Source organism: Bolinopsis microptera, chromosome 3 (genome assembly GCF_026151205.1).
Source record: "Bolinopsis microptera isolate Bmic1 chromosome 3, MBARI_Bmic_1.0, whole genome shotgun sequence".
NCBI classification, from domain to species: Eukaryota; Metazoa; Ctenophora; class Tentaculata; order Lobata; family Bolinopsidae; genus Bolinopsis; species Bolinopsis microptera.
This window is the reverse complement of record NC_087074.1, coordinates 12497297-12516573: the sequence shown is the minus strand read 5'-3', so window position 1 is coordinate 12516573 and position 19277 is coordinate 12497297. Positions and strand designations below refer to the sequence as shown.

Below are 19277 nucleotides of genomic sequence, written 5' to 3'. Positions count from 1 at the left end.
AACCCTATGTCATGGGGTGATTCGGAATTTTTTTTAAATCAAGACACTTATTTTACTTCAGTGTATTCCAACAGCCACATTGTTACACAAGTGCAACCAGCCAATTACAGGAAGCCGAAGGATTATTTGGCCAGTGACGGTTAAGGTAGTGTGTACCATACTTTCTTCGCCCGAGACTTTGCTGCAATGTGCAGCTCCTCATTTAACCCTCACACCCGATTTCTCGAATATTTGGCTGAGTAGACCGGGGGGGGGGGGGCTGCATAGACCACTCATGATCCTTAGCTGAACGTCAACGACGCTCACCCCACGACCAGGCAGACAGTGGGATTTGAACTCGCAACCTTAAGATTGTAAGGCTGGCGCTGTAACCAACTGCGCTACCTGGCCTTAGAGTGATTCAGCATGCTCGACTGATATGTCCTACCACGCTCCTACTAAATCGCCGGTTTTACTAATTCACTCGCCATGGATTATAGGTAAAGTGCGCTATTTTGTATTTCGCATTGGATATAAAGATGACCAATGATATTGCAGTGTTTAAGTCACGTGATCATATAGCGCGCTTGCGTGTGTCTGAGATCAGATACAAACTTTTATACCTTTTTCTTTCTCACTCGCTCTTTGCATTTGCTTTATGATAAACCTATTGCTCAGTTTGTTGAATATCTCTGTCATCTGTCATCTGTCATCTGTCATCTGTCATCTGTCATCTGTCATCTGTCATCTGTCATCTGTCATCCGTCATCTGTCACACTTTTGTTATCGTTTCAATGTCATGAGAGATACATCCATCCATGAAAAATTAATGATTTTGGTACTTTTCGATATGGCACTGTCCACTGTCTTGTATTTGGCATTGACCAGGACGAAAACCAATTTAACACCGAGTTGTAAACCTGACTAGAAAACTTAATTGAAGAAATTACCATAACCTCGCTCGTTAATTTTTAATTTTAACCTCACTATTGAAAAGTTTAGAATCAAAGCAGTCACTTCTACTGTCATCATGTGATCGGCGGACCAACTCTCTAGTAGCACTAGTCTAGTATTATTTAATTTTAACAGGGTGGTGTGTATTCCATGGTTGAGGGTTGGTATTTCACCCGGTAGGGCATCCCTTTAACTGACCTCAAATATATCTTGAAACCAGACTAGAGCAGTTTCAGGAGGTGACCGGGACATGATTTCAGGCCTGACCGGGACCGGGATACAAAATGTGACTTGTCCGGGACCTGGATAGCTCAAAATTGCCAATCCCGGTACCGGGATTCCCGGTACCGGGAATTCCGGTCGATTACTGGTTAATTCATGATCATAATTTATTACTCAAACTTTTTTAGCAATTTTAAACATTGTTGTATTTGGCTCAGAGGATGTTTAAAGATGAAATTGACAATGAATGAAAGGAAAAACTTAAAATCACAGTGAATGAAATTATGTAAAAGATCCCGGTCAAAATCCCGGCAAATTTGAGTGATTGACCGTGACCGGGACCGGGACCGGGACCAAGAATCCCGAATTAACCGGGACCGGGATCATAAATAAATAAATCAGCATTTGACCGGGACCGGGATAGCTCAAAATTGCCAATCCCGGTCACCACCTGAGCAGTTTGGCCGCTCACATATTTTGGGAGAGTGTTCCAGACTTTTACGGCGCAGTGCTGCAGAAAGAGATGAAGACGGTCGAGGAAAAGGTCATTCTGGACACCGATTATGCTGATGACATGGCTATTATGGACAACTCAGGGGAAGGCCTACAGGAATCAACTGATCTATAAGTTAGTGAAACAAATTTTTTAGTGAAACAAATTTAAAATTTTATCCTTTATTTTACAATCATAATATAATAATATTTATAAGCCTCCGTTTTGAAAGTTTTAAATTTTAATACATTCACATTTCTATTTAAAATTCAATTTTATGTACAAGTCAATAACTGGCCGCCAAAGCCGCGCATTCTTGAAAACAGGATTAACTTGATTATAGTTATACGACTATGTAAATTTAAAACTATCCGTGGTTTTTTCTTTTAAATAAATAAGTTATAATTTTACCTAAGTCCAAAGCCAGCTTTGAAAAATTTACTATTAGATCATAATATATCGTCAACTTTAAATATTTACAATGCAACAATTCATTAATCTGTAAACACGCGTACTCCAGCCCCTAAACGCATCAATTGTTATGCGGCGCGGCTCAAGCCGCGCACGCACGTATTATTTTATACTGTTTGCTTTCTAATAAATATCGTGCCAATGTGTACGTCTAAATTGTAAACGTTCATGTTTTGTGTAAAGTGAATCCAATTGGGACTAGTGACAAGGATAAGGACCCAAGAGCCTGTACGGCTTTTTCAGACCCATGTGGACCACTACTCTTGAAATCACTCTACAACATTGAACATCTATATCTACTACGTTCATTACAGCTCCTACGCTGGGCTCAGAATAAATGCAAAGAAGACCCAATGCATGGCTGTAAGCAAGTGCGCCTCCAAGCGACCTTTCATCAAGGATGATTGTATTCAAGAAAACAACAATTTCAAGAAAACAACAATTTTATTTAGTATCAATTAAAGCAGACAAAAGTATATTTTCTATATATATAACTAGCACGAACTTTAGATCAGATATCTTAGGGGACTTGGAGTAGCAAGAGATTGACTAGAAGGTATATACCTTTTACAAAGATACGTCGAGAAGAATCCAGGGTGATACAGGATCGGAGAGTGCAGACCAAAAGTTTACGCACCCACCTTTGCCTCCTGAGTTCTTGGTTGGATAGAAATTTAAGCAAACTTGGTCGTTTATACTCCAAGTCCCTTTCTTAAAAGAAGTAGTATTAACTATGTCTAGAGTTAGCTTCGTTCAATAATAACAATATCAATATAATCAATATCAATACCAGATAAACCTACCGAATAAATTATTAAATATCAATCAATTAATTCATTCCGATAAAAAATTTTATAAATTTAGATATTTAGTATCTAAAAACATTACAACAGATGGTTAAAAAGCGCCCAAAATCGATTTGAAAGATTTTCTGTCTATAGTACAATCATGATAGTAATAGTAAGTGTGCGCCGCTGCAATTAGACTTGATTACTGCAATTTAAAATTGTTTGGAGTCCAAGTATCTTTTAAGTCAGCTGCCTGTGCTTGTATTAATAGTGCTTTTGTTCTCAGTTTTATCAAGCTAATGGACGTTTCTAAGCAATTGCTTGAAGTTAAAATTTTTTTTTTATGTATTGAGCTGTCGGTTGAGGGTGAACCCGTCGAGCAGGTTAGCAACTTTGTCTACCTGGGTGCAACTATCAGTGGGGATGGGACAATCAACAGAGACCTGGATGTCCGTATCCAGAAGGCTAATGGCGCCTTTCATCAGCTCTGGAACATTTGGAATAGCAGAACTATAAAGACTCCAACCAAGATCAGGATCTATAGGGCTGCTGTCCTCACCATCTTGTTGTATGGAGCTGAAGTCTGGAACACCACCAAAAAGCAGATGAAACGCTTCGAGGTTTTCCATCAAACCTCCTTGAGAAGGATCCTTAGGATTAAATGGTTCTTTCATGTGACCAACGACGAAGTTCTTAGGAGGGCTGGCATCAAGTCAGTTGAGACTTTCATCAGTGCTGCCAGGCTACGTTGGTATGGATATGTAGTTAGAATGCCAGACTCTAGACTACCGAGGTTTCTGTTGAACTGGAAGCCAAATTATGGAAAGAGGTCAAGGGGCAGACCCCGTAAGAACTGGAAGTCCTGCGTACTCGAAGATGCTGCTAAGTTTACAGGTGTTGAAAACATCGACAACGACACAACAGAAGCTTTGGCTACCAACCGAGTACAGTGGAGACATATGTTACGCCGCCAACGCGATGTGTGTGATGCAGGCCACTCCAACGACTAGGAGGAGACCTTACCATGTAACATGTATGTATACTTATAGTTGAATTATTATTAATTACCTTCCTGAAAATATTTTGACTGACTCGTCCATGACTGCTGCTAAGACGTGTTAAAATATCGAATCAAAATTACCGACCTCTTATTTATAGTCATATTAGGATTTACTGGGCCGCGCTCAGCCTGTCATTCCGCCAAATCTTTATTATGTTAATGAAAATAATAGCCTGTTAATGAACATAATAGCCTGGGGTCCTCAGGTAAATTATTGATTCACGATGTCAATCCTTCGCAGCTCGGTGAGGCACAGTGGTGCATCTCGCCGATCTACCGAAGTGGTTGCGAGAAGCATTATTTGATGCGCGTGCGACCCAGTAGTGCATCGCGCTACAAATAATAAAATTGATCCAATAATCTAAAATGAACGGTATATCTAATCATAGCTCATCGTTATTAAAATCCGAATTGGTGAATTAATCAAGAAATTTTCCCTTTCAACACAACTAAACAACAAATAAATGCTTGCTCACCAGTGGTGACGCAATCGTAGAGGTATGTAGTTGACCATTGTTAATGATCTGGCCCGGCGCGCGCTACTTCGTAGCACTTGCCATCGGGCCATAATAATATTTCGAGAAGAAAGCGGCGCGCGCTACTTCGAAGAAATTCAGACGAGCAACATCCGTCAACATCAAACATACTGGACACATTTGTAGCGCGATGCACTACTGGGTCGCGCGCGCATCAAATAATGCTTCTCGCAACCACTTCGGTAGATCGGCGAGATGCACCACTGTGCCTCACCGAGCTGCGAAGGATTGACATCGTGAATCAATGGACACATTTTATATTTAATTTTCTTCGGTTTGTAGAAATTAGTGTTATCTACATATAACAGTATCTATAGTATAGCATAACTGGCGAGCCAGCATCGTCCCACTCGGCCGAGACGAAAAGACCGAGACCAATCACAGAAATAAAAGTTAACCATTAACATTAACTAAAAATAAATATAAGAGCTCGGACATCGACAAAAATCACACACTCCAGACGACGGGGAAAAAAGGAAAGTAAGCTGCTTGGGCTCAATTACAAATTTTGATTGTTATAAACAATTTTTTTGTGTCCTATACTAATTTGGAATTGAGGTATGACCCTGTGCTGTGCGTGATGGTGAAAGTGAAAGTGAATGTGAATCTATAATGCAAACGAAGTGAGTTATGGTTTAACGGGTGATACTCGTAAAATATTTGATTCACGATGTCAATCCTTCGCAGCTCGGTGAGGCACAGTGGTGCATCCCGCCGATCTACCGATCTACTGTGGTTGCGAGAAGCATTATTTGATGCGCGCGCGACCCAGTAGTGCATCGCGCTACAAGTAAAATATCTGTTCCATACATTGGACCGTCGACGAGTCCAACTCAGCGCGCGTCCTGGTAGGTTGTAATCCGCAGCGTACTAAATCACTCTACAGTCGATCTTCGAGATTGTTTTAAAAGGGCCCCCGACAGTTGAAACCAACTTCAATCGATGTATTTTCGGACGCTGATTCCGAATCACCCCCCATGACATAGGGTTAAAATGCTCCCCTGACGAGATATAGGCGAAAAACTGTCTCGATCACGTGATATGACCGTATAAGGAAGTTAGTCTAATTTCTCGTTAGGGTTAGGGTTTCAGCATATGCTTTTGTTAAGGATTGGGTTAGGGTTAGGGTTGGGATCAGATAAGAGGGTTAAGGTTTCGAATAGTCGTTCAGGACCAGCTAGAGAACGGGTTGAAAAAGTCACGTGAAAGTCGAGTGTAGAGTGATTAATTATCATCCTTGTAATCCTGCAAGTTCAAAGTTATGGTTGGAGGACTTCGCCGCTTCGACGCGCCGCGCAAAATAGCATTCTTGCTTCGCATCGAAGTCGATCGTTGCTTTGCTTCGCAGAGCAACGATCTTGATGGATTGACATCGTCAATCAAAAGTTGTGGCGGCCAAACGATTCTAGTTCAATTTAAAATAACAAAGTCAAAGGATTCTGTTTTAAAACACAAACTCATTCTTATGGAAATTTAATTTTGTACCTAAGTCCTTAAAGCTAAGCCAGCTTTGTAAAATTTATTATTAGATCATAATATATCGTTAACTTTAAATATTTACAATGCAACATTTCATTAATTTATAAACAAGCTTACTCCAGCCCCTACAAGCATCAATTGTTATGTGGCGCGGCTCAAGCCGCGCACGCACGTATTATTTTATACTTTTCGCTTTATAATAAATATCGTATCAAGGTCCTGTACGTCTAAAATGTAAATGTTCATGTTTTGTATAAACTGAATCCAATTGAGAATAGTGACAAGGATAAGGACCCAAGTGCCTGTACGGATTTTTCGGACCCCTGTGGACCACTACTCTTGAAATCGCTCTACAACATTAAACATTTATATCTACTACGTCATTTGGCAATTATTATCATTAATCTAACTGTCTTGCCGAGGGGGTAAAGGGAAAAGTAAACGCTTCACATTAAAATACAACATATAAAATCCAATACCATCAACACGGTTAGTAAATATCATAAACAATTTGGTATAAATCAGTTCTTGTATGTGTACATTTCTATATTATTAGTATTACCTTTTGTTATTTTGTGTGCCTTTTTGGAATCTGTATTAGAAAATGTTGAGCGTCTGGGCTGGTGTGTACTATGATTACATTGCTTTGAATTTGTATATTGAATTATATTGTATTTCAGTGCTATGTAACCAGGCGGCAAATTTGAAATGGGTTATGATGGGGTCCGTAGTCCCCACACATAGTATAATGTCCTTGTTTTACTGACTACTTCAATGAAGAACGTACATATATATATTACTCTAGAACTCTGGTCACAAGAGCAACTGCCTAAACGTGCAGAAGTGAAAACAATTAAATAAAAATATACTAGCAGTCCTTAATACTCGCAATAAATAGATTCATTCAATGTCATAAAACTCTTAACCATACACACTCTTAACCATACACGTGACCAGTAAACTAATTTAATTTTTTATTTCGTAGTAATATCTTCACATTTGCTTTATCTTAATACTATAATGAAGTACAGTAGAATATATGTTTAGAGAAAGAAAGGTTGGTCAAATTATTAACAAAAGTCCATCAGGGACTCCGTGGAGTCGAAAAAGGTACACGGCCGCTGTCTCGTGCTGCTAGGCATTTATTGATCAAGATCTTTTATAACGATGTAGTTACTTCCTATAAAGAAGTGTGGTCCAAAAATAAACACGTTTAATAGTGGAATGTGATGGCTGTTGTCAATGTAATGGCTGCTATGTGTTGCATGATTTATTAACGGGTGATACTCATAAAATATTTGTTTCAAATATTCAAGACCATCGACGAGTCCAACGCGTCTTGGTAGGTTATAAATCTACAAATCACTCCTGGAGTAATGGATATTATATGTTTATTTCAATAAATATAATAATCAATAAATTAGAATAGAAACTTGTCTTCTTTTCAGCTCACTCTTCTGAAACCTCTTCCTCTACATTCTCAGCCTCATCATCAACTTCATTATCTTCATCATCAACATCATCACCCCTGTCTTCATCGTTGGTGGTGTGTACAAATGATTTATTGATCATGATGTTTTAAAACTGTCAGGATTGGCTATGATTCTATTGTTAAATAAATAAATTCTAACATTTATTATACGCTTCGACATTAAAATATACCCAACAAAGATGTACATTAAAGTCATTCAAGCAAGACTTAGTGTTGAAATAGCAAGATTATGGATTTTTTAAACAGTTCAGATTTTATGAACAAATATTTGTATGAAGTTACCAAAATTATGCACTTTCATATCAGTTCAGACATTATGGACAAATATTGGGAGAAAAGACAATTTTTTTTGAGAAAAGACAATTTTATTATTTATCACCAATTCAATACATAATCAATAAATATATATCCGAATAAATTTGATTAAAAATTAAATGATACAAGTATGCTAGCAGCTAGCGCGCTTATATTTGATAAATATTCACGCTGTTAAAATGGGTTTTACCACACCGCCACTCACATTAGCACAGTTGGTGAACGGACCCAGGCGCTGTTAAGCTTTTATGAGCCCTGGTTGACTGCTGAGAGTGGCGAAGGGGCTGATATTAATTTTATCTTAGTTTAACCTAGATTCCAATAAAATTTTAGTTTTGTGTTATAATTATATGATTTTTATGCGATGTTTAAGTTACAGCTGCTCGCAATACATTATTGCTTAAAAATTGTTAAATATGCTCGCTATACGCTTAATTTTAGATACCGTATGTATATATACATATCAGCTCATAATACCAAATAACAATAATAAATAAATTAAAAGCATTGAAGAGGTCCAAAACCAATTCAAGCATGACACAAAGTTGAATACATTTTCATCGGAAGCTGCAAGCTTATTAACGTTTGATTCCGTACGTTCATGATCCGTTATTATGCATTCACCTTCAGGCGGTGTCGACGGATCATGCGAAAAGGGTTTTTGACAGGCTGTGCCCTTACCATAATTAAACTGAACCATTGCCTGATACGATGTAAACAAGCGTGTTGGATAGGTGAGCCGCGCAAGCGCTCGCGCATTTGTGTCGCTCTGACAAATAGCACTTGAATAATTTAGCTACCAAGACGTAAATCGCGCGTTACGTAAAGTATTATTTTTCCCTTCGGATAAAGTGAACGTTACACCCGCGTGTAACCTGCTTTAATGTTTTGTGTGCATGTGTGGTGGAGTGAGTGTATAATGTAATGATTGAATGAATCTTTTTTCTTTTGTGGTGCATATATGATGTGAGTGACAGGTGTAAAATCTAAAATATATAAATATAAATGGGGGTCTTTTCATAGGAAAGTGTTGAAGTTTAAGTCCTGCCAGTTAATATTGTCAGGTTGGTGTTGAGCCTTCATGATAGAAAGCTTCAATCGGGATTTAATTGAACCTAGTGAACCTATTTTACCACGTGCATTTGACTGCTCAAGAAACCTATTCCATAAATTTGCCCCTTTATATGCGAAATTGTGAGATGAGTGTGGTGTCACAAATCTGTCATCTCTGAGCTCAGACTTCTTAAAGAGAGAATACATGGATATGGGCTGATGACTCTTCACTATCTTCATTGTTTCAGTAATGCATCTGTATCTATATATGTTATGTACTGTCATTAGTTCCTTAGATTGGAAAATAGGTTTTGTTGATTCTCTAGAGTGGAATTCTGCCCCAAGTATTTGGCAGCGATGTGGCCTTGCTTGTTTATCACCAGTCTTCCTCAAGCTGATACATATAGAACACGGTTTAATGTGAGGTATAGTTGATTCATTGGATATATTATCAAAAGCTAGTTTGAAATAAAACGTCTTTAGGGCATTTTTAAAACACTCTACAGATGATAATTATCTCACTGAGTAGGGTAGTTCATTCCAAATTTTTGGTCCAGAAAACATAAATGCAGCATCTGTTCGTCTGAAATGAGGAGCAGGAGGAACTTTCAACAATTAAATGACGGATCCGGAAAAGTCATTGTGGCACTCGGGTCCTTGGTATTGTCGTCGGTATATTGTCATTACCTACGTTCTGCTTTCATAGTTTAAACAATAGTGAGTTCTAAACATAAATATAACAGCTTTAAACCGACTAAGTATGAATGAATGAAATACCTGACAATCTACACTCCTATAAAAATTAAAAAAAAAATGAGTAACTCGTAGTGATGTATGATTTCTAAAAACTTTAAATTAAACTTGGCGCTCACAGGTCCTCATGATCATGTGATCGCCGCATGAGGTTCTGTAAATGCGCAGGGCACCTTCGAGCTTATATTATTCACCTTACTGAGGCAGTCAACCAACGCGCGGCTTTATTTTTATGATATGATATGTTTTGATTGTTATTAATAAATACCAAAATTTAAATTTGTTTTCCTAAAATTTGTTTTCCTAAAAGTCATCATCTAGTCTCGAACTTCGTCTTCGCACTTCCCTTAGATTGACATGTCCTTGTAAGTACTGAGGGGCTATGTTATTAAGACACTTGAAGACCAGAAGTGATATTTTGAACTTAATTCTGAACCGAACAGGCAGAAAGTGGAGCTTTTTGAGGTAAGGCATGATAGGTTCATGTATCTTTTTTCCGTAAAGACCAAAGATAAATCTAGCAGCATTGTTCTGTATCTTTTGTAGCTTATGAAGATTCTTTTCTGTTATTCCATAAAAGACTGAGTTGCAGTAGTCTATGAAACAGAGGATATTGGAGTGAACTAACTGAACTTTTAGGTCATGGGAAAGCTTCGAACCGATTCTTGCTAAGTCCCTTTGATTCAAATAACATACTTTGGAGACAGCATTTATTTGAGAGTCCAGATTCATTTGGTGATCGAAAAGGAATCCCAGGTTCTTGGCCTTGCTAACAGGGCGGATTGAGAGGTCTCTTAAATCCATTGTCTGGATTGGGCTGAAATATGGTCCTATATCAATGAACTCTGTTTTTTCATCATTCAGTTTTAGGAAGTTAACTGTCATCCATTGCTTTATCTCCAGAAAGCAATTTTTCACAGCAGTTAAATAAGGATTAGAACTGTGAACATCAGAGGCACATATTAGGTGCGGTAAAAAAATCGAAATTATGCGGTACCGCACCCGACTATAAAGGTAAAATGTGCGGTAAGTTGCGGTAAATTTTTACCAATTATGCGGCAAATGTGCAGCGATTTTTTCGAAATTTGTGCGGGAATTGTGCGGTTTTCTTTTGCATTTTCTCAAGGACTTTGGAAATTCTAAAGGTATAACCGCCGCTCTTATCAAAAATAGGTCTGTTTATGTGTTACTGAGGGTGTAGTTCTTGTTGGAACCCTGTTCTTGGGTTAATTAAATAACAAATAATACTCAATTATTATAAATACAAATTAGATGAATAAAGAGGTTATACAAATCTTGTGTCAAAAGTAACCTTGTTACTCTACAATGTACTCTCTTAAATAGTGAATGATTGATATGGTGTGACTCAGTAACTCACACTACTCTGCTCTGACTAATAGTTAAAACACATTTCAATACTAAACTAAACAATGTCTTTTTTACTATTAGATTAAACTACTATTAAATTAAAACTACTACTCCTGATGATGATGTTCTTCTTACTATATGAGGGACTTCTGAATGATGAGGACTTCAAGTAAAACTGGAACTGATAACTATAAAACAAAACCCTGGGGGAAAACTACCGTGAGTAAAGTGAAAGGTAATCCACGTGAAACTATAAATGAAAGTGAAAGAGGAAGCGGGAACTCCTAGACTAAACTACTAAACTATAACTATAAACTACTTACCACTCTTTCCACGTCACAGAACACAGATAGTATCTGTCGACTGGAATCTGTGGGATCACTAAAACAACGTCACTCCTCTCCCTTCTGCTACGCTAGAGTCTGGAGTCGACAACGTCACTCCTCTCCCTTCTGCTTCGCTAGAGTCTGGAGTCAACTAAACACTGGACACTCCTCTCTCTTCTGTTACTTCAACTAGAGTCTGGAGTCGAGCCTTGTCTGCCTTCTGGAGTCCCTTTACCCCAACACTGTATATACAATCACTGGAACTAAACCTTTGCTAAAGTGAGATACAGGGTTAGTAATATGTAAGTACAAAAACAAGCTACAAATAGAATTAAGATTCTAACATTCCCCCTACTTTAAAAAAGAAAAAGTACTTACTAATAATTTAACTCATGACTTTTACAATCTTAAAGTCATAGCTCCCTATACTTTCTTTGTTAAAAAATAGATATCCGACTATCCGAGTTAAATTAGGAGATAAACTCTAGAAAAAATGTTAAGTTAAAAATATTCTAGTCCCGCACGCTGCACAAAAACGTGTCGTGCGCGCTAAAAATACTTTCTATGAGTTTTGAGAAAAATTGCGCGGCTCAATCCGAAATATTTCTAATTTAATACGTGTCATGTCCACTGTCATAAAAGCAGATAACTAAAAAAGCAGTTAACGATTATTCCATATTCGGCGAGTCACGTGGTACAAGTGGATTAAATCTCTGTTAACGCGGGAAAAACATCCGCTGTAAAACAGGCTAGTGGCTAAAATGACTGCCTTCCACGCTGAGCGTGAGATCTGAGAGATATAATACTTGTACAAAACGTCCGATAGAATTAATACAGTCTAACTATTAGCTAATTAACTATCAAAGTTCTTAATACGAAAATCTCTTTTCTATGAACGGAATTAAAGCATCGTTCTAGGACTGACAGGTGCACAAAAAAATACCCGTCCAACACTGTAAACAAGTGTGATCTTTAGAGATTTCTGTATTGAGTTATCATAATGACAGAAAACTGCGTACTAAAACTAAATATTAGGAGCTATTCAAGCTTTAAACACAACCTCAAGTCAATAATGAGTCACTAACAAATCATTGACACACACCACTGTACTAAACAGTTCTAAAACGTAAAATACATGAATTCTGTCGTTTAAAAACAGGTTCAAACTGAGTCCCTAAAGGCTCGGGATCAGTGAAGAACATGTAATAGCATGTTGATCGAAACGACAGCATTCTTATAAAACCAAAAACTCACGCTGAGCAATCTGCTCCTAGCTCATCCCAACAGAAAATACCAAACATCCCCTGTTAACACTTCCTACAGAAGATGCAAGTTAATAAAGTAATATCAGGTAAACACTTTCATGTCTTTGAGAAGAAAGGCTCGTCTTTCTGAAAAGTAAGTTTGAAACTGAAATGTTAGACTTTTAGAAGTAGGAATCTGAAATATTCTGTTAGCGGTAATTTTATTACACATGTCACGTACAAAATATACTTTAAATTGTATCTATTAATCCTTATTATCTCTACACCATGTAATAGAAAATTTAGCAAATCAACTGACAAATGTGACCGAGCGCTACAACACAAAGAAAAGGAGCGCTAAAGCTGGTAGACACGTCTAAATTCGCTAACTAATCTATCTTTCTCCCAAAATTGTTGAAAATTTAGCAAATACAACCAAAGTTCAGTTACCAGACTAAGAGAAAAGAAAAGAAAGGATAGACTGGTTCCTAAAAATGGGATTCACTAACTTTTCATCAAACATTCCCAACTTACTACATTCTTCAGTAAAAAATATGAACTTAACGACAAAAAATTGTCAAAATATCCTTCCCAAAACTTCTGTTCGAGAAACTTCTCTAGAACATAAAAACACAAAAATAATATACGTGTAAAGAGTTACAAATGTTTAACAAAATTAAAATCTGTTAAATACAAACACTTCGTGCATGGTTAAAAGTCTCTGAAAGGTGAAAAATGTAAAAATGACTCGTTACAAATTGGTAATTCTAACAATACTAATATATACACACACATTTAAAGTTAAAAGTTATTACAAATGACGTTAAAAAGTTATTGTTTAACCAAATTGACATTTCAAACAACAAATAATCCGAGCAAAAATATTCAATCTCTTTCTACAACATAAAGTCCAAAACAGTTATACTCTCTCTGACATATTCACAGTATCCTTGATCTATGACTTAAGCGAGCTTGCTGAAAACTGCACCTCTCTTCGTGAGACATCCTGAACAATCTTTAACCTCTGCACTTGTACAGAGTTATCCAACTCAACTGATACGGGTTCACCGTTTGACTCGTCCAGTCGTACATTGTAAAGATTTTTGTTCTTCCCTGTAGGTTTCCCGGCTCTACCTATCACCAAGGCATTATTCCAATCATCACTCTCCGAGGATCTGAACCTGATAATGTTATTCTTCTTTACACCCACGCCTGTTCTGGTTTGACACACACTTTCCCAATCCGACTGATTCACTGACAGATCTGACAGATTCACACTCCCTGAAACTGAACTTACAGTTCCATGGTCATCTGGCTCAATTTCTGTCTCAATTTCTGGCTCACTTTCTGGCTCACTGTCTTGATCCACATTACCTGAAACTGAGCTCACAACTCCATGGTCCTCTAGCTCACTTGCTAGATCACTGTCTTGATTCACGTTCCCTGAAACTGAACTCACAGTTCCATGATCCTCTGGCTCTCCTTCTAGATCACTTTCTGACTCCCTGTCTTGCACAATCTCAAGGTCACCTCCACTGAATGTTTCTAACTCCTCCTCTTGATCACTTTCATCGTCACTTAGTGACCATGGCGATGTAATCTTCTCCTCTAAAACAGGACGGACCTTAATTTCTGTTGCATGATTAGTTCTTCCAGAATCTGTTTGGCTGATAGAACTTTCACATCGTCCTATGGGTATCATCATGTGTCCTGACTTAGTGATCACTAGATTCTCTTCTCCTCCGAAAGCATAAACTTTGTCAGTTTCAGTATCGATCTTCATCTTCATCTTTTTCATGGACTCTCTAGACAGTAACAAAGGAATATCATTTTCCACAATAAACACGTTTAAAGTTACTTTCTGACCACATATTGTTACTGGGAGTGCTTTTTGTATCCTGGCTGTAACTGCATCTCCATCCCCGAAACAAAAATTCTTCTCACAAGGAGTCACTTTGACCTCTTCATGTTCAGCTGATGTGAGAGATTCCTCGAAGGCTGTCAGCCATTTCTTCCCACACACTGTGGAACTAGCACCTGTATCTAAAAGTGCTCTATTTGTCGATTCTCCCATAAGACACTTGTCTTCGTCTTTTAGTTTAAAGTCAGACTCAAAGAATGTAAGCTTCTTCTCTCCAAATGTGTTGTACTTACAGTCTCTCATCAAATGGTCTGTTTCCTTACAAATATGACAACGTAAGGGTCCTGATTGTTGGGCTTGTGCTCCTTGTCTGGATCTAAATGGAGCTTGTTGATACACGTTTCCTGAACTCTGTCCTTGAAACGCAGGTCTTTGTCCGAAGGGCCTTTGTCCGAAAGGTCTCTTAGATGAATAAAAATCCCTGTGTTGGTGGTGTCTTTGTTGATAAAAAACTTTCTGAGGGTCTTCCTCCTGGTTGCTCTGGTCATCACCAAAATGTTCTGAATTATTCATGTCGTACTGTTGAAAATAAGTATTTACAGGCTCTTCTTTAATCTTTGGTTTTCCGATGGAATATGTTTCACCGCTTGCGCTGCTTGCGCTTGATGAAGAAGAAGATGTATTAGTATAATCTTCTCCGTATGCTCTCTTAAGCTGGGATTCCATATTCTCGTAGCTTAACTTAGAGACCGTTGCCCTGATCAACGTCTTTTGATGGTCCGAGAGATTAGCATGATGTAAAAGGAAGTACGCTAGTACTCCATCTTCAAATACCACAGTAGTACCACGCTTCTGCACAAGGCTCTTGTAACGATGGCTAAATTCTCTCACATACTCTTCCATGGTAACTTCCTTGGGTCTTCTGTAGTTCATGAAACTGTCAATGGATGTAAAGACTGACTGTGTCTGGTCTTTTTCATATAACTTATCCAGTTCCTTAATGAGAACATCTATTCCTCCATCTTTGGATAACTCATCCACGTCTAGCTGTATAGCCACAGCTTCTGGCTTTCCGGACATATGCATGATTAATGCAGCTGCTCCTGCTTCAGGCTTGACCGTGGTTACCTTCTTCCACCACTGAACTCTCCGTTTCCAATCTGAATAGTTGGACTTCTCATCGAGAACAGGTACTTTGTCACTTCCCATGATGGATGTAGAAGAATCTGAAAGCTGAAATCGGGTGTTAGGTGTTAAGTGTTAGTTAAAATATACAAAAAATAAATGCGGTCCGGTGTAACGTAGTTCTTCCTGCTACCACTGTTGGAACCCTGTTCTTGGGTTAATTAAATAACAAATAATACTCAATTATTATAAATACAAATTAGATGAATAAAGAGGTTATACAAATCTTGTGTCAAAAGTAACCTTGTTACTCTACAATGTACTCTCTTAAATAGTGAATGATTGATATGGTGTGACTCAGTAACTCACACTACTCTGCTCTGACTAATAGTTAAAACACATTTCAATACTAAACTAAACAATGTCTTTTTTACTATTAGATTAAACTACTATTAAATTAAAACTACTACTCCTGATGATGATGTTCTTCTTACTATATGAGGGACTTCTGAATGATGAGGACTTCAAGTAAAACTGGAACTGATAACTATAAAACAAAACCCTGGGGGAAAACTACCGTGAGTAAAGTGAAAGGTAATCCACGTGAAACTATAAATGAAAGTGAAAGAGGAAGCGGGAACTCCTAGACTAAACTACTAAACTATAACTATAAACTACTTACCACTCTTTCCACGTCACAGAACACAGATAGTATCTGTCGACTGGAATCTGTGGGATCACTAAAACAACGTCACTCCTCTCCCTTCTGCTACGCTAGAGTCTGGAGTCGACAACGTCACTCCTCTCCCTTCTGCTTCGCTAGAGTCTGGAGTCAACTAAACACTGGACACTCCTCTCTCTTCTGTTACTTCAACTAGAGTCTGGAGTCGAGCCTTGTCTGCCTTCTGGAGTCCCTTTACCCCAACACTGTATATACAATCACTGGAACTAAACCTTTGCTAAAGTGAGATACAGGGTTAGTAATATGTAAGTACAAAAACAAGCTACAAATAGAATTAAGATTCTAACAGTTCTTTACTAAGACCATGATTGAACCTATATTGAGATTCAGTTATCTGAGAACAGTGACTTAGAGTAATCAGATGATGTGGTGAAGTTACGAATGATAACTGATAAACTATAATCAAAGTATGGTAACGACGAGGGTTTCATAACGGCCTGGATCACGGTCCCGAAAGGGCCTGGGTAACGGTCCCGAAAGGGCCTGGGTCACGGTCCCAAAAGGGCCTGGGTAACGGTCCCGAAAGGGCCTGGGTCACGGTCCCGAAAGGGCCTGGGTCAGGGTCCCGAAAGGGCCTGTGTCACGTGGTAACTGGGTCACGTGGCCTAGGCATGAGTTCCAAAAGGGCCTGGGTCACGGTCCCGAAAGGGCCTGTGTCACGTGGTAACTGGGTCACGTGGCCTAGGTATGAGTTCCAAAAGGGCCTGGGTCACGGTCCCGAAAGGGCCTGAATCACGGTCCTAAAAGGGCCTGGGTCAGGGTCCCGAAAGGGCCTGAGTCACGGTCCTAAAAGGGCCTGGGTCAGGGTCCCGAAAGGGCCTGAGTCACGGTCCTAAAAGGGCCCGACTATAACATATTTTGGTTTTTACACTCGAAAATCTTAACGCGAAAATTTCAAAATTATGCGAAATTACGCAGAAAATGCTAGATTATGCGGAAATATGCAGAAAATTACAAAATGTGCGGACATGTGCGGAAAACAATAAATTATGCGGACATGTGCGGAAAACGGTAAATTGTGCGATCCCGCACCCATCGCACCTAATATGTGCCTCTGGTGAACATCAAAAGTAAAATACACCTGTGTGTCATCTGCATACAAATGTATCGAGAAACAATTTCTTCAAGATCTCTGGTATACAATTATATGAACAGTAGTGGTCCTAAAATGGATCCTTGAGGTACACCAATATCCAGATAGCCTTCAGAAGATGTGACTTTTTTTTACTTTAACCTTGAATGTGCGATTATTAAGGTAACATTGTAACCAGCTGAGTGCTAGTTCTGTAATACCATACGCATTCTTGAGTTTCGTAAGAAGGAGGTTATGGTTTATGGTGTCAAAAGCAGCTGATAGATCTAAGAGTAGAAGCACAACATTCGATTTGCTATCAATCATCATTAGAATATCATTATGTATCTTGTTTATAAATACTCAAAGCCTAATGTGATATTGTATGATATTAGAAGTTTGACAGGTTATTCGAGAAGCTTCAGATACTGATTACCTTGGAATGGGATCACGTGAATCTCTTTACACTTTAATTTAGTTATTTCCTATACTGTGCTTATTTTGTTTCCCACACGAAGCCTGGTATTTAAACTTTTCGCTGTATATAGAGGTTTCCCTGTATCTAGTTTATTAAATGTCGGCAAAGTGGAACTGTGTTGTTGTGTTGTTGTGTTGTTGTGTTGTTGTGTTGTTGTGCTGTTGTGTTGTTGTGTTGTTGTGTTGTTGTGTTGTTGTGTTGTTGTGTTGTTGTGTTGTTGTGTTGTTGTGTTGTTGTGTTGTTGTGTTGTTGTGTTGTTGTGTTAATTTAATATTAAATCTTCAAAAACCTTTAAGAACTGCTTTCCAACTTTTATTTTTAGTTTTAATTTTATTATTTTGCATTGTGGTTTGTGTTTTACTGACTTAATTTTACTGCAGCTTCATGGGATCTCGATGTACTAAACAAGCAGCAGCAGTAGCCCCCTGTGACATGAGTTTTGACGATGCAATTACTAGTGGTAAAATTAAGCCGTTAAGACTAGTTTCTTTGAGTGACAATGGGGACCTTTCTGTTCAATCAGTTAAGCATGAATTTACAGATGAATACTTTACCAAAATTGGGATTTGCTCCTATACATGGGGTCATGACAGAGTTGACTGGTATGACAGTGAGACAGAACTGACATGGAAGATAAGCAACAGAGCAGAAGAAATATGTCGAGCTGCTCTAGAATTTTTTGATCAGGTGTGGTTAGATGGTCTCTGCATGGTTCAAGCATGGCCAGCACATATAAAACTTAACATGGGATTTATGGGAAAATTGTACTATCATGGAACAGTCTTCACGGAGATGAGTATTGGGCTAAGACCTGAATATTGCTACAGAGGCTGGGTTCAACAAGAAATTTCATTCACAAAAGTTATTTGTGTCATCAAACCATTAAATGACTTCTTGAAAACAGAAAGTGGTAGAGCTGAAACGGCCTTTATTGAAACAAATAAAAGAAGTTTTAAAGGATCTTCAAAGATGGTTGATTTAAATATATTTACTGGTAAGCTGTCTAACCAAAAAGTTATCCTGAAAGTGCTTGATGATGTTGCTGTATATTTGCTTGGTATTCAAAGGGTTCTTCAAGGTAGAGATGATGAAGATTTGAGTGATGCATTAGAGGAAATCATTTCTGAAATAGACGGAATTGAATTCTGGCTAAGCGATGATGATGCATCGGAAAAGGAAATTGCCAAGTCAAGCCTTCATGTTTACAGATTGTTTAATGAATTACTTGAAAAGGTTTCTCCCATAGTCAAACTCCCCAGAGAGGTTGATGAGGATAAAGTTCTTATGGGGGCGCTGTCAAGCTATCGCACAGGCTTCTTCAGGTTCAACTCAGATAGAATTGTTGCTTCATTCTCCCTGGCTGAATATGTCTTAAATAAAGGGCCAGTTGAGATAAAGAATGCTCTTGATTCTTTCTTACCTAATTCTTATCCGAGTCAGAAAGTCGATGTTGTCATTGCTAATCC

General features: G+C 38.3%; 2 protein-coding genes and 1 long non-coding RNA gene across 3 annotated transcripts in view; all 3 read right to left on the bottom strand.

Moving 5' to 3' along the window:
- LOC134813573 (intraflagellar transport protein 122 homolog) overlaps positions 1-19277 on the bottom strand; it is a 92891-nt gene that overhangs the window by 64365 nt on the left and 9249 nt on the right. The window lies entirely within an intron of this gene.
- LOC134812695 (uncharacterized) lies at positions 10879-12202 on the bottom strand. Its single transcript, XR_010159943.1, has 2 exons — positions 11287-12202; positions 10879-11166 (listed from the first exon to the last, which is right to left on the bottom strand). It is a non-coding gene; the product is annotated as an uncharacterized LOC134812695 (long non-coding RNA).
- On the bottom strand, positions 13489-16500 carry LOC134813197 (uncharacterized). Its single transcript, XM_063820885.1, has 2 exons — positions 16202-16500; positions 13489-16081 (listed from the first exon to the last, which is right to left on the bottom strand). Exon 2 carries the CDS (start codon positions 15601-15603, stop codon positions 13489-13491), a length of 2115 nt encoding a protein of 704 aa, XP_063676955.1. The 5' UTR covers positions 15604-16081; positions 16202-16500.